The sequence below is a fragment of the Dendrobates tinctorius genome, unplaced genomic scaffold (assembly GCF_039654945.1).
Source record: "Dendrobates tinctorius isolate UK_male_01 unplaced genomic scaffold, ASM3965494v1 ptg000156l, whole genome shotgun sequence".
Taxonomy (NCBI): Eukaryota; Metazoa; Chordata; class Amphibia; order Anura; family Dendrobatidae; genus Dendrobates; species Dendrobates tinctorius.
Window position 1 is genome coordinate 27818845 of NW_027361823.1, and position 13589 is coordinate 27832433.

Below are 13589 nucleotides of genomic sequence, written 5' to 3' on the forward strand. Positions count from 1 at the left end.
ACAGTGAGCAAAGGATTGTATATGCTCAACTGCCTGGTTTGTGACCTGGCACATCTCCGTATTTGTACGAATGAAGGGCCTGCAGCACCGACGGCAGGAAAGGGGCCTGCAGCACCGACGGCAGGAAAGGGGCCTGCAGCACCGACGGCAGGAAAGGGGCCTGCAGCACTGAAAAGAAGCAGTGTGCTGTTGTAGTTTTAGCTGATAAGAATAGGATAATCTATTCAGCTCTGCGAAGCTGGATGAACAGAGGGGCTGTATGACAACAGCTATTATTTATATAGGAGTCAAGTTACCTACATGATTGTCTCATTAGTTTAAGTTGGGTTTTGAGGGCGACAGACTCCCTTTAGGGAAAATCTGTATTCTTCCAAGACAAAAAAAATATGCCTTTTTAGATGGCCGTGGCCACTGAGATTTCTGGATTTGGTAAGAGAGTGATGACAGCATTGGACTTCAGTCTCTATTTAAATACAAAACTCATAAAAGTATAGCCCTGTAAAATGATGCAGACACTTGACGGGAATTAATGAGTTAATTTTTTTAAGGAGATGCTTTTTGTTATAATTTTTACCTTTTGAAAAATGAATGCAGGAGGAAAATGTCATGGTTTTCTTTTCTTTTTTGAAAAGACAAAAACATGGTAATTAAATATAAAAGAAAAAACAGACAATATTTCATTGTCTGTTCCAGGAGAAAATGTTTAATTAGCTTTAGGGAAAGCGAATATGAATGTGGCTGGTGATAATTGCACTCACAGGAGACATTGGAACAAGGGAGGAGGAAGAGGAGGAGGAGGATTAAAAAAAGGGGATCTAATATGAAGACTTAGGAGCACTGCTCTAAAATAAATGTCACGAGACTAGGTCATAAAACCGCCCCAAACAGAGGTCCTGACAATATCAATACAATAGTTCTGAAGCCATTGTCAGTCACCTGGTATGTATGGTGCAGGTTGTACTGCCGCAGTCAACAGCTCAGCAACAATGTGTGCAATAGTAAACGCTTGATTTTCCAATGAAGTATCATTTATTCTAAATTAACGAGTGTCGCTACTCTGTTATTCCTCCCGGAAATAAACCACTACACTGCCAACAATGTATTAATAGTAATGAGTGAACACGCTGGGATAAGTTGTTATCTGAGCATGCTTATGTGCTAACCAAGCGTCTTCGGGGAGCTCAAAAAATATGTTAATAAGATCCCCTCCAGTCATTAAGGCTATAGATATAGCGGGCCGTTTAGACACCATTGGTCTATGCGCTGATGATATGGTGATATTTATGGATAAAACTGAAGAAACACTACCCCATGTGATTGCTACTATAGACAAATTTAGTAATTATTCGGGATTATGCATAAATTGGGATAAATCCGCCTTGATGCCTCTCCCTTGGTCCAATAGATCACCTTGAAACGTTATCCCCATTACCTATTGTAACTATAAGTATCTAGGAATAAATATTCCAAAATATGGTAGACTCCACTTAAAAATAAATATTCTCCCGTTGTTAGATTTTGTCAAACTCAAATTTGCTTTCTGGAGTAAATTGCCATTATCTGTCTCTGAACGTATTAACCTGATTAAAATGATCCTACTCCCCAAACTCAGTTACTCCCTCCAACATAGTGCAGCACTGATCCCGAAATCATTTTTCTCAGGCCTAAATTCATTACTCTCATCCTTTATATGGGGGAAGACTAGACCTGAACTCAAATTGTCTACACTACATAGGTCTAAACGGCTAGGCGGAGCGGCATTGCCGGATTTCTTTTTATATTACTTGGCTGGGCAAGTCAGAGCCCTGAGTAGATGGATGCCTAATAATGGTCTACCTTACTCGGAGAGCCATCTAGCCTGCGCTGCAAGGGCCAATTGCCTGCTGGGGTTTTTAGAAACAGACAAGCCTATTATCTCTGTATTATTATCTTTAGGGCAGACACACTGGCGTATTTCTCATGCGATAATCGCATCACACTGAACGGACTGGCCGGCACCTCTCCTGCCCTGAGCATGATGGATTACTATGCAGCTGTCAAGCTCAGGTCAGGAGAGCCGACAGCCAGTGCCAGTTTTACAATGCGATTCTCGGACGAAAAATACGGCAATGTGTCTTTGCCCTTACTCCGACTGGCAAGGTCAGTCTGGAGACAATTTAAACGAGTGGTCCGCTTTGGTGACATTATAGCTGAAATGCCATTATAGAATAATACTTATTTCCCGATGCTGTTAAACCACCCGTCCACTCAATTCTGGATCTCACATAGTGTTTTCTCAATTAATGATTTATAAGCTCATAATGTCTTAATGTCCATTGAACAAACTGAATACAGTATCCCGAGGTCACAATTTTTTCGATACCTGCAGCTCAGATCAGCAATTCATTCACACCTACGTAACAATAATACGACCCAAGCAATATCGTCTTTCCCTTTAATAGGGATTCTCAAATCACAAGGCCCTCAGGGTCTTATTTCTACCTCATATAGATATATGTTGTCAGCGTGCTCTGACTCTGCTTTTTCAACAGTAAAAGAGAGGTGGAGGTCTCTATTTCCAGATATCCAGGATGAAGATAGGGAGGAGATCCTTGGTTCTCCAACCGGGGTGTCTCCATCAGCTAATAATAAAATGACTCAAATGTATATAGTGCACCAGTCATATCTGACCACATTACAGCCATTTAGGATGGGGTGATCACAATCCTCAGAATGTTTCAGATGCCATACAATGGATGCGGATTTTATACATATGGTGTGGAGATGCCCAATTATTTTATCCTTTTGGAACGAGGTGTCCTCATTGTTGACCTCCCTCATAGGTACTCCTGTTCCTCTTACTCCATTAGTGTGTCTGTTTGGTGTACTAGAAGAAGAGATATGGGGACACCATGTTAAAATTTTCCTACGGGAGACACTTTTTTTTTGGTCAGGAAAATATTGGCCTTACGCTGGATGGGTAATCAATATCCTTCTTAGAGCTTGGATTGAACTGGTAAATTCAATTATACCTTACCAGCGGACACTGTACCAGAATAGGGGTTGCTTGGGGAAGCTTAATAAGATCTGGGATGTATGGAATGCATCTCACCTTACTATAACAAAGCGTAGATAGTTTTTCGGCTGCCATCATACTAGCTGTAGTAAAGAAGATATTGACTCACACCTTATAGGTTCATAATGTAATCAGTGTTATGGAGGCTTGTTCTTGGCAGCAGGGTAGTAATAGTAGTTTTAGTATTTTTTCTCAGGATTATGATAGTTATGTTGGTTGTAATGCATCATTCTGGGTTATGTATAACCAAACATATGTATAGATGAATAATGAGTTCTTGTAACTACTCTTTGATTTTCCAAAGGCCTCGCGAGAGTGAGGACCTGTGAAACTGAAATCTGTGCAAATAGATTGATGTGCAAAATGATCGTGTATACATTGCATTGGTTATTTATCGTGTATACAAAAATGTGTACATCTGTTTGTTGTTTAATAAATGAATTAAAAAAAAAAAAAAGTTCGAGTCCCCACCGTTACATTTCTTTCGGCTGTTTGACAGCTGCAACACATGCAGCGATTATCTAACAAACAGGAAATCCACGCATGTGTTGCAGCTGTCAAACAGCAACGAGACATGAAGGCGCAGGGACTCGAACATACGCCGAAGTCACTCTGTTAGCACATGAGCATGGTTGGATAATACACACTATGTATTACCATTCGCCCAATCAAAAGGGTGTGTCCCTACACAGTCTGCACAGATTGGGCAATGTCACAGGGTAGTGACACCCCCCCAACTGGAAACACCCATTTGTCAATTTATTCATACATTTCTGGGAAGAACAATAGAAAGGACGACACCACAGATCTGAAAAAGATTTCTTATTTTATAACAAAAATGACAGGCGTTTCCTTCCAAAAATTGCCCATCATTTATTAAAAAAATAAAATTAAAGAAAAAAAATATTTTATATATATCCCAAGAGGCACTGCATGAACTAACAGAATAAAACACAAACGGCATTCTGTAAATTCCACTATGAACCTTGTAGATGGCTCATATGAATAAATACAAGGGTTTTATTAATGACCTGCACTGAAAGAAGTTCTTATTTCCCACTTTAGTAATGAGAAGACGAAATGTTTCCTTCAGTAACAGAAGCCTCCCCGATGTGCCAGGCCGGTGCGGTCCTGCAGTAACAGGACTGATGGGATGTCATTTTACCTGTCACACCTGGACACATCTTAAAGAAGCACTCCTCCTCCTCCCATCAAAGCTTTTATCCTCTTAATATATTGCAGTCATCATATTATATAGCATTGTGTACTTACAATTGCTCATTTTGCCTTTCTACCCAGGTAATTCTTCTGTTTTCCATTAGGTCTATGACATCGAGTGATTAATAACTGACCAGCTGAAGCCTTCACAGCTCTATGTAGAAACAGGAGGTCTCTTTTCCCTACATGTGCCATCATTGTAAAAGTCTGCAGCAGGGAACAGCTGGGTCAGGAGCTGGGAAAAAGAGACTTCCTGTCTACATAGAGCAGAGAAAAGAGAAGAATTAACTGGGGCAGAAAAGTATTAAGTTACGTACCGGTAACGGTATTTTTCGGAAGCCCATGACAGCACCACGAGAGAGGGGATCCGCCCTTTAGGAACAGGAAACCTACAGATACAAAAAGGGCGGCACCTCTCCCACGCATCAGTTGGATTACAGAGCTTGAGAGGCTACCATGGTTAGTACACAACATATAATATATACAACCTATCTACCCTATTTATCAGAAATATTTTTATACCATCTCCCACATACAGTAAACTGTGGACAATCTTCTAAAGGAGTGCACCCCTATATGTGAACAAGGGAGGGAACTAAGGGTGCTGTCATGGGCTTCCGAAAAATACCGTTACCGGTACGTAACTTAATACTTTATTCGGACTCCCATGACAGCACCACGAGAGAATTACAGAGATGTAAACTAACTTAGGGAGGGACTACAGCCTGCAGCACCCTTAGCCCAAAGGTGAGATCTGAGGAGGCACCCATGTCTAACCGGTAGTGGTTAAAAAAGGTGGAAGGAGATGACCAGGTGGCCGCCTTACATATCTGATCAATTGACACTCCAGATCTTTCTGCCCAAGACGATGCCATGGCACGAGTGGAATGCGCCCTCAGGTTCTGCGGAGCCGGACCTCCACCTGCTGTGTAGGCAAGAGAGATAGCCTCCCTAATCCACCTTGCTAATGTGTGTTTCGATACCCTACAACCTTTACTGGGACCTTGGAAGGATAGGAATAATGCACTCCTTCTTCCAAGGATCCGTGGCTGCTAAATATTTAAGTAAGCATCTCCTAATATCTAATGCCTGAAGTTTTTGCTCCTTAGGGTTGGTCGGATTAGGGAGGAAGGAAGGTAGAACTATCTCTTGTGTCCTGTGAAATTGTGATGCTACCTTGGGAAGGTATGCTGGATCTGGCCTTAGGATTACTCTATCCTGTAAGAACTCTGTGTAAGGGGCCAATCTGGAAAGTGCCTGTATGTCGCTCACTCTACGTGCGGATGTTATCGCTACTAGAAACGCTGCCTTAAGAGATATAATCTTTAATGAGGCAGAATCCAAAGGTTCAAACGGACTTTCTGTCATGGCTGTAAGGACTAAGTTTAAGTCCCAAGGCACACATCTGTCTTTGTGTATAGGTCTCGATCTAGGCGCTGCTTTGATGAACCTTGCTACCCAATAGTTATTGGCAATATCACATGCAAACAAGGCTCCTAAGGCTGAAACCTGTACTTTTAATGTACTTGTGGAGAGACCCAATTCGAGACCCCTCTGGAGAAACTCCAGAATATGTTTCGTGGGAATTCCGTCTCTGACATCAAACTGAAAGGTGGACAGGAATCGCTTCCAGGTCCTAGCATAGATGTTAGTGGTAGTTAGTTTTCTGCTTTTTAGGAGGGTATCAATTAAATTCTTGGAGAACCCCCTATCCTTTAATAGTGTCCTCTCAAACACCACGCCATCAAATGGAGTCCCGCTACTTGCGGGTGGCTGACTGGCCCCTGGTAGAGCAGATCCGGAAGGTTTGGCAGTACCCAGGGATCGCATACCGACATGGTCCTCAACCAAGCGAACCAGGTCCTCCTGGGCCAAAAGGGGGCAATTAATATGACTCTTGCCCGATCTTCCCTGATCTTCCTTACTACCAGAGGTAGAAGATTTAATGGTGGGAAGGCGTATGCCAGAGAAAAGTTCCATCTTATCAGGAGGGCATCCACTGCCAGTGGATTTTCCCTGGGATTCAGAGAGCAGAACGATTTTTCTTTTCTGTTTTCTCTGGTGGCAAAGAGGTCCACCTCTGGCTGACCCCATCTGCTGACAATCTGGTGGTAAATATCCCTGTTCAAAGCCCATTCTCCTTGCTTCAGAGCCTTGCGGCTTAGAAAGTCTGCCTTCACGTTGTCTTTTCCTCTGATGTGGAGGGCTGTTAAAGATAGAAAACTTTCCTCTGCTATCTGAAGGAGACGTTCTGTTATCCGCATCAGGGCGTTGGAACGGGTTCCACCTTGGTGGTTGACATATGCTACCGCTACCTGGTTGTCCGAGAGTATCCTCACGTGATGGCCCTGTAGGTACATAATGAGTTTTTTGACTGCCCGCTCTATCGCCAATAGCTCTCTCTGGTTGGATGAGATCTCAACATCAGAATCCCAATGTCCCTGTACCACTATGTTCCCCATATGGGCCCCCCAACCGAAGGGACTAGCGTCTGTGATTATAATACGGGTTATCTGCGTTACCCAGGGCACCCCTGAGGCTAGGATCTTGTCATCGAGCCACCATCTAAGCGACGTAACAGTTGAGGGGCTTAGCAACACTTGACCCTGTAAGGAGCCTCCCAAGGCCCTGCTATTAACCAGGACGTCCTTCTGAAGGGCTCTAGTATGGAATTGTGCCCACCTGACTGCTGGGATGCATGAGGTTAGAGAGCCTAACAGGGACATGGCCTGTCTGAGGGTCATAGAAGGATTATCAATCGCCCGAAGGACCTGCTGCTGTATCTTTTGCAATTTATCCAATGGTAATAGACCCTTCTGAGTTTCTGAATTTAAAAGTAAGCCTAGAAACTTCTGTATCTTTAAGGGCTGGAGTCGGGATTTTTCGTAGTTTAATATCCACCCAAGGTTTTCTAACCTTGATTTAGCTTTTTCTATCTGGGATATACAATGGCCCACTGATTTTCCCACAATCAAAAAATCATCTAAATATGGAACAATTAAGATGTCCACTTCCCGTAAATGAGCCATAACCTCGGCCACTATTTTTGTAAATACCCGGGGTGCTGCTGAGAGACCAAAGGGAAGGGCTCTATACTGATAATGACGGACTGTGCCGTCTACTGAAACTGCCACTCTCGGGTACTGCTGGAAATCTGCATGGATAGGTACATGATAGTACGCATCTTTCAAATCTATGACTGCCATAAAACACCCTTTAAAACAATATTTTTATTGTTGTATTGATGGACTCCATCTTAAAAGTACGATTAACCAAAAACTTATTAAGGAAACGTAGATTAATAATCGTCCTAAATGTCTTATCAGGTTTTTGGATCAGGAACAAGGGAGAGTAGAACCCTCTTCCTCTCTCAGAATCTGGAACCTCTATCAGGACGTTTTTCTGGCAAAGGCTTAAGACCTCCGCTTCTAAAGCTGCTTGTTCGAGGGGTGAAGATCTTAAAGGAGTTGATTTAAAAGTATCCCGCGGGACCTGGGTAAACTCCAATCTAAGCCCGGTGGATATTACTTTGCGCACCCAGTCACTATTTGTAATCTGTAACCATGCCGGGAGGAAGGATGACAGTCTACCCCCCACGGGAATTACTAGTCATTGATTCTGTCTCTTTTGATCTCTCGATGAGCGTCTGAACATGTAGCCCGTACCTCTTCTCCTTCTATCTTCCCATCTGGGACGGTCTCTAATAGGCGAAGAATTGCGCCTTCTCCCCTGACCGAATCTCCTACCAAATGGACGTCGGTAGGACGCAGACCAGAGATTTGGGAATTTTTTCTTGTCGTCCCCAGCTTTCTCAAGCAGTTCGTCCAGGGCTGTGCCAAACAAATATTCACCTTCACACGGAATAGCACACAGCTTCGCCCTGGACTGAATGTCCCCCTGCCAGCACTTCAGCCACAGGGCTCTACGAGCCGCATTAGAAAGACCTGCTGCCCTGGCGGCCATTCTTACTGCATCCGCTGAGGCATCTGCTAAGAATGCTGCTCCCTCTTGGATTGTTGGTAGGGCCCCAAGAATTGTTTGCCTCGATGTACCCTGTTTTAATTGTGACTCTAACTGGTCCAACCAGACCATCATAGACCTGGCCGTGCATGTTGATGCCACTGCTGGTCTTAAGGACCCGGCAGCCATTTCCCAGGTATTCTTAAGGAAGGTATCTGCCCTCCTGTCTAGGGGATCTTTAAGGGATCCCATGTCCTCAAAGGGTAGCGAGGATCTTTTCGATGCCTTCGCAATGGCTGCATCTAATTTGGGGGCCTTGTCCCAAGTATTCACTGCCGGATCGTCGAAGGGATATCTGCGTTTGAGGGCTGGTGGTAGTGACCCTCTCTTATCCGTTTTTTTCCCCATTCTCTGTGGATCAGATCCTGGATTTTCTGATTTAATGGGAAGACTCTACGCTTCCTCTGCTCCAGGCCCCCGAACATGACATCCTGCATGGATAACTGGGGCTTAGGCTCCTCTACTTCCATTGTCCCTCTGACTGCTTTGACCAGCTTGTCTACACGGTCAAGTGGGAGACAAAACCTCCCAGATTCCTCTTCTCCTGAGGAGAACGAGGGAGATGAAGCCTGGGAGTCTCTACTTCTCCTCCATTCTGCCGAGGAATCGGACTCCACCGGGACCCCACCCCTTAGACTTTCCGGCTGGGACAAAGACTTTAGGGTTTTCTTCATTTCTGCCCTGACTATGTCCCTTAAACTCGCCGCTACCGCGGGCGACTCTTCCGCCACTGTCTGCTGAATACAGGGGGGGCACAATTTTTTGGGGCATGAGTCAGGTAATGGGCATGCACAGAGTGCGCATTCCCTGTGTTTAGTTTTACTTGTAGCCTTCTTCCCCTAGAATAAAACACAGAAGGGGGGTCCCGTCACTGAGTGAACTTTCACGAAGATCACTTACCAGAGCCACAATCAAGTACCGGAGAATGAGGGGGATTCTTCTCAGTCGATGCTCCTGTCTGCCTAGAGGAGCTTTTATGACTGGATTGGTCACTTCGTCCCACACGTTCCTTACTGTCACGGGACTCTTTCTTTTTCTGCTTGACCTGCCGAAGGTCATCCAGGGGCGGCAGTGATGCTTGTCGCTGCTGCCGCCGTTGCTGCTGCTGCCGCTGCTGCTCCTGATCGCTCTCCATTACTGCTCGCAATAATGTGGCCAAGGCAAGGCACCCTGCCAGGGTCCTGCCTATATACCCCTCCTCCGGACAGCAGTATTCCTGCCGCGCTCCTCCCCACTTAATAGGGCTCCCTTCCCCAGCTGGCGCCGCACCTGGCCGGAGAGCCGACGCTTATCGGCGTTTTCGATGGGCGCCGCCATCTTGGTTTTCTCGCGCCTGCGCAGTGGCGCCGCTGACCCGGAAGCGCATCCTCCGCCCGCCCCCTGACGTCACTGCGACCCCGACGTGACCGGAAGTCACGCGGGACGCCCGGGCGCTCCGGAATGTAGCGCTCCCCGGTCTCGGCACCCCGCAGCTGCGCCGACCCCCGATACCACCGCACTTGCGCCGCCGGAGCCAGGAGCCCCCGGGGGGGCATACTCACCGGCGGCGGCCTTACGCTGGAGACGGACCTCCTCCGGACGCCGCTCCCTGCTGCATACGCCACCGCCGTGCTACCCATCCTGGGCCACCGTGGCGTCCTCCAGGAGTTCCGCACCAGGCCGAGGTAGGAGACCCCCTCGCTACCTGTATCGGCCGGCCTGGGATCCGGTTCTCTGTAGGATCCCGTCCCCTCAGGAACAGGAAACCAACAGATGCGTGGGAGAGGTGCCGCCCTTTTTGTATCTGTAGGTTTCCTGTTCCTAAAGGGCGGATCCCCTCTCTCGTGGTGCTGTCATGGGAGTCCGAATAAAAGTAGAATGAGCAATTGCAAGTACACAGTGCTGTATAATATCAGAGCTTTTATCATATAGTGTACAGCCGGGTTTCCATGAAGTTTGACCACCAGACCCTAGCCGAAATTGCGCAGAGGTTACATTCCCAACTCCTAACATACTAGTCTCTCCAGCCCACTGATTATTATACAGAAGTTATTTGCTCGCCTCCCTTACCCCCGCCTCTCAGGAGCTGCTGTTACAAATCTTGCAAAAATCACCATAACCTTCTTTCTGTGCTGGATGAAAACATTAAAAAAACAAAAGTTTATCTACACTTTAACAGAGGTGTAAAAAAAGAAAAATATATTATTATTATATATATCACATAATGCCCAAAATATGACTCTACAAACTCAGATGTGTACCATGGTTCAGTGATAATATATGCATATACAGTATATACACACACGTAAGCGGTTTAATTTCTAACAATAGTGAAGTCCTCGCAGGGAGATAACAGGTAATTAACAGTAGAATTATGATATAACACAACAGTCTTATTATTAACCCCTTTCTGCCATATGACTTACTATCCCGTCCTTGTGACCTGGGACTTAATCACCAAGGACGGGATAGTACGTCATGGCATTTAATGCGACATGGCGACTTAAGTCGTGGTGATGGCATTAAAATTCTGACGCCATGTTACCTTATGATAGATGGTCTCGGCATCCTGGGGTCTGTCGCCGCCGTCCCGAGCGCTGTGATTGCCTGTTGAAATCGAAACAGCCAATCACAGCGCTTCTCATTGTTTCAGCCAAATCGGAGCCGCTGAAACAATGAGGTCCTAGGCTAGGATTGAGTACCGATGTACTCGATCCTAGGCCCGGTGCCTGGCAACACCAGGCACCGGCAAAAACCCCCCAGGTTGGCGCGATCGTTGAGTATTAACTGCACCTGTTTGAAGTCATTTCATGTATAAAAGACACCTGTCCACACACTCAATCACCCTCCAACCTCTTCACCATGGCCAAGACCAAAGAGCTGTCTAAAGACACCAGAGACAAAATTGTAGACCTGCACAAGGATAGGATGTGCTACAGAAAAATAGGCAAGCAGCTTATTAAGACTGTTGGCACAATTAGAAAATGAAAGAAACACAAGATGGCTGTTATTCTTCCTCAGTCTGGGGCTCCATGCAAGATCTTGCCTCGTGGAGCTAGGATTATTCAGAGAAAGGTCAGGAATCAGCCCAGATCAACACAGGAGGACTTGATCAATGACTTGAAGAGAGCTGAGACCACAGTCTCAAACATTACCATTAGTAACACACTACGCTGTCATCAATTAAAATCCTGTAGGGCACGAAAGGTCCCCCTGCTCACGCCAGCATATGTCTGACATGAAAACACTCAGCCAGGGCAACTAAGGAGTGGCTCTGTAAAAAGCATTTCTAGGTCCTGGAGTGACCTAGCCAGTCTCCAGACCTGAACCCAATAGAAAATAACCTTTAGAGGGAGATGAAATGCAACATTTCACAATGACAGCCCTGAAACTTGATAGATCTGGAGATCTGTATGGATGCAATGTATGCAAAAAAAAACAAAAAAAAAAACCAAAATGAGCAAACTGCACATGTAGGTCTTTCCAATCTAGAAAAAGAGAAGATTTGGCCGGTGAATGGCCAATATCCCACCATAATGGAGGCCATGTACACCATATTCATGAGCGGCAGGATGAATCAAAAGTAAGCCGCTGCACTCTTTGTGCTAACTACTAGATGTCTGCACTCACTGAGGTTGTAAAAATGCTGCCAGAAGGCTTCCATCCATTTCTGAAGTTGTTCTTTGCTGTCGGTGGAAAATATTTTTGTTACCGCTTCTCCGGACACCAAGTTGATGATAGTAAAACTGTTGGGTCTTTTCTTGGAATCTTTCTCCACCGCACGGATTCTTGTTTCCTAAAAAGTGAAAAAAAAACACAAAACAAGCACATGTAACTACTCAATAAAGGCAAAAAGAGGGTTGTGTACTCACAGCAGATCTTCTTCCGCACACTTTACACAAAGGATCTGCTTTCCAAAAAATAATTAAAACTCCCCATCTGAGAACAGCATGATGTAATCGTAGAGACCCTGATTCCAACGATGTGTCACTTACGGGACAGCTTGCTGTAGATTTGATAAAATCACTATTTTATCTGCTGCAAATATAGCAGTTCTCTGAATGCTGAGCTGTGTACAACCCCATCCACACCAATTGTCAGCTTACTGACTATACACAGTAGTTGCCAATCAGTGGTAGGGGCGGGGCTATACAGAGCTCATGAATAAGGAGGACTACATGGCAGCAGGTCTTACACATTATACGCTATTTGATGTTGCAAAAGACAGACATCAAGTGCAAAGATACCTCTGTTGAAAAAAATACGCATCTCAACTGCATAGTACAAATAAAACATGAATAGTTGTGACTTTTCAATAGATCAGTCATTGGAAATCCTCCTCCAGTGATAATGAGGTGACTCTGCTAACTATCCTCAGACTGTACAGTTAAGCTGGAAAATGATCTGCACAAAAGCAGGATGATAAAGAAGCAAACATTAAAAATTATTTTTTTTTTGTATATAAAAAATAATAAACTTACAAAATGATACATTCTCTTTAAACATGTTCCCATAGATGCAGTTTACCTTGTTAATAGGAATAGTCATGGTGGCTTCGACTTTAGCCTCGATTTCTTCTGATGTATAGTAACAGTGAAGGCTGCCGCCTTTCAGCACACAGTACATTCTGATCCAACTACGAATGCCACCAGCCGTCTCCTACATTTGAGTATGAGATAAGTATTAAAATTCTGTGCAAGAAAAAAAAAATATCCTATATGTGTATCACTGCTCGTTTATGGAATATCAAATATAATATATGACGGATTTGACAGGCAATTGCAGAAATTAACTGGCACGATCTAACAGAGTCATGCCTGATTTACTATAGTGGTCATAGTGGACAGGAGGGTTCTTTATGTTCGGACAATGTACAGTCAGTTCTTCATCTAGGGTGGAAATTAACACAACCTTGGGGCTCTTCCACACGCTCTGCAGACTGAGAACCACTGTTGAATGAGCTGCTGTGAGCGCAGCATCAATGAGCAGCGGTGACATCATTGAGGTTACTGCAGGTCACTGAGGCTGTGTTCCCAGCTGGGCTGAACTGGGGGGACCTCAGCACTGTGATAAAAAGTCAGTGAGTACATTGCAGTTCAGCTCACTGAGTTTACCATAGAAAATAAAAAGGCGACATCAACCCCACAGATATGAACCCCACTTGCCACCACCACCACAGGACAAGTGGGAAGAGCCAGGCAAAGCACCATAATTGGAGCATCTAATTGATGTGCCTCTTATGGGCAACTGCAAGCTATTTTTAGGCTGGGGGGGCCCAATATCAATGGCCTCTTACCAGTCTGAGAATACCAGCCCT

General features: G+C 45.0%; 1 protein-coding gene across 2 annotated transcripts in view; it reads right to left on the minus strand.

The window, feature by feature from the left end:
* Positions 1–13589, minus strand: part of RTKN2 (rhotekin 2) — an 88906-nt gene that overhangs the window by 19996 nt on the left and 55321 nt on the right. For both annotated transcript variants that reach the window (XM_073548296.1, XM_073548297.1), the window contains exons 9-10: positions 12800–12931; positions 11903–12068 (exon numbers count right to left, since the gene is read on the minus strand). In XM_073548296.1, coding sequence (XP_073404397.1) covers positions 11903–12068; positions 12800–12931 — 298 coding nt within the window. The remainder of the gene's footprint in view (positions 1–11902; positions 12069–12799; positions 12932–13589) is intronic.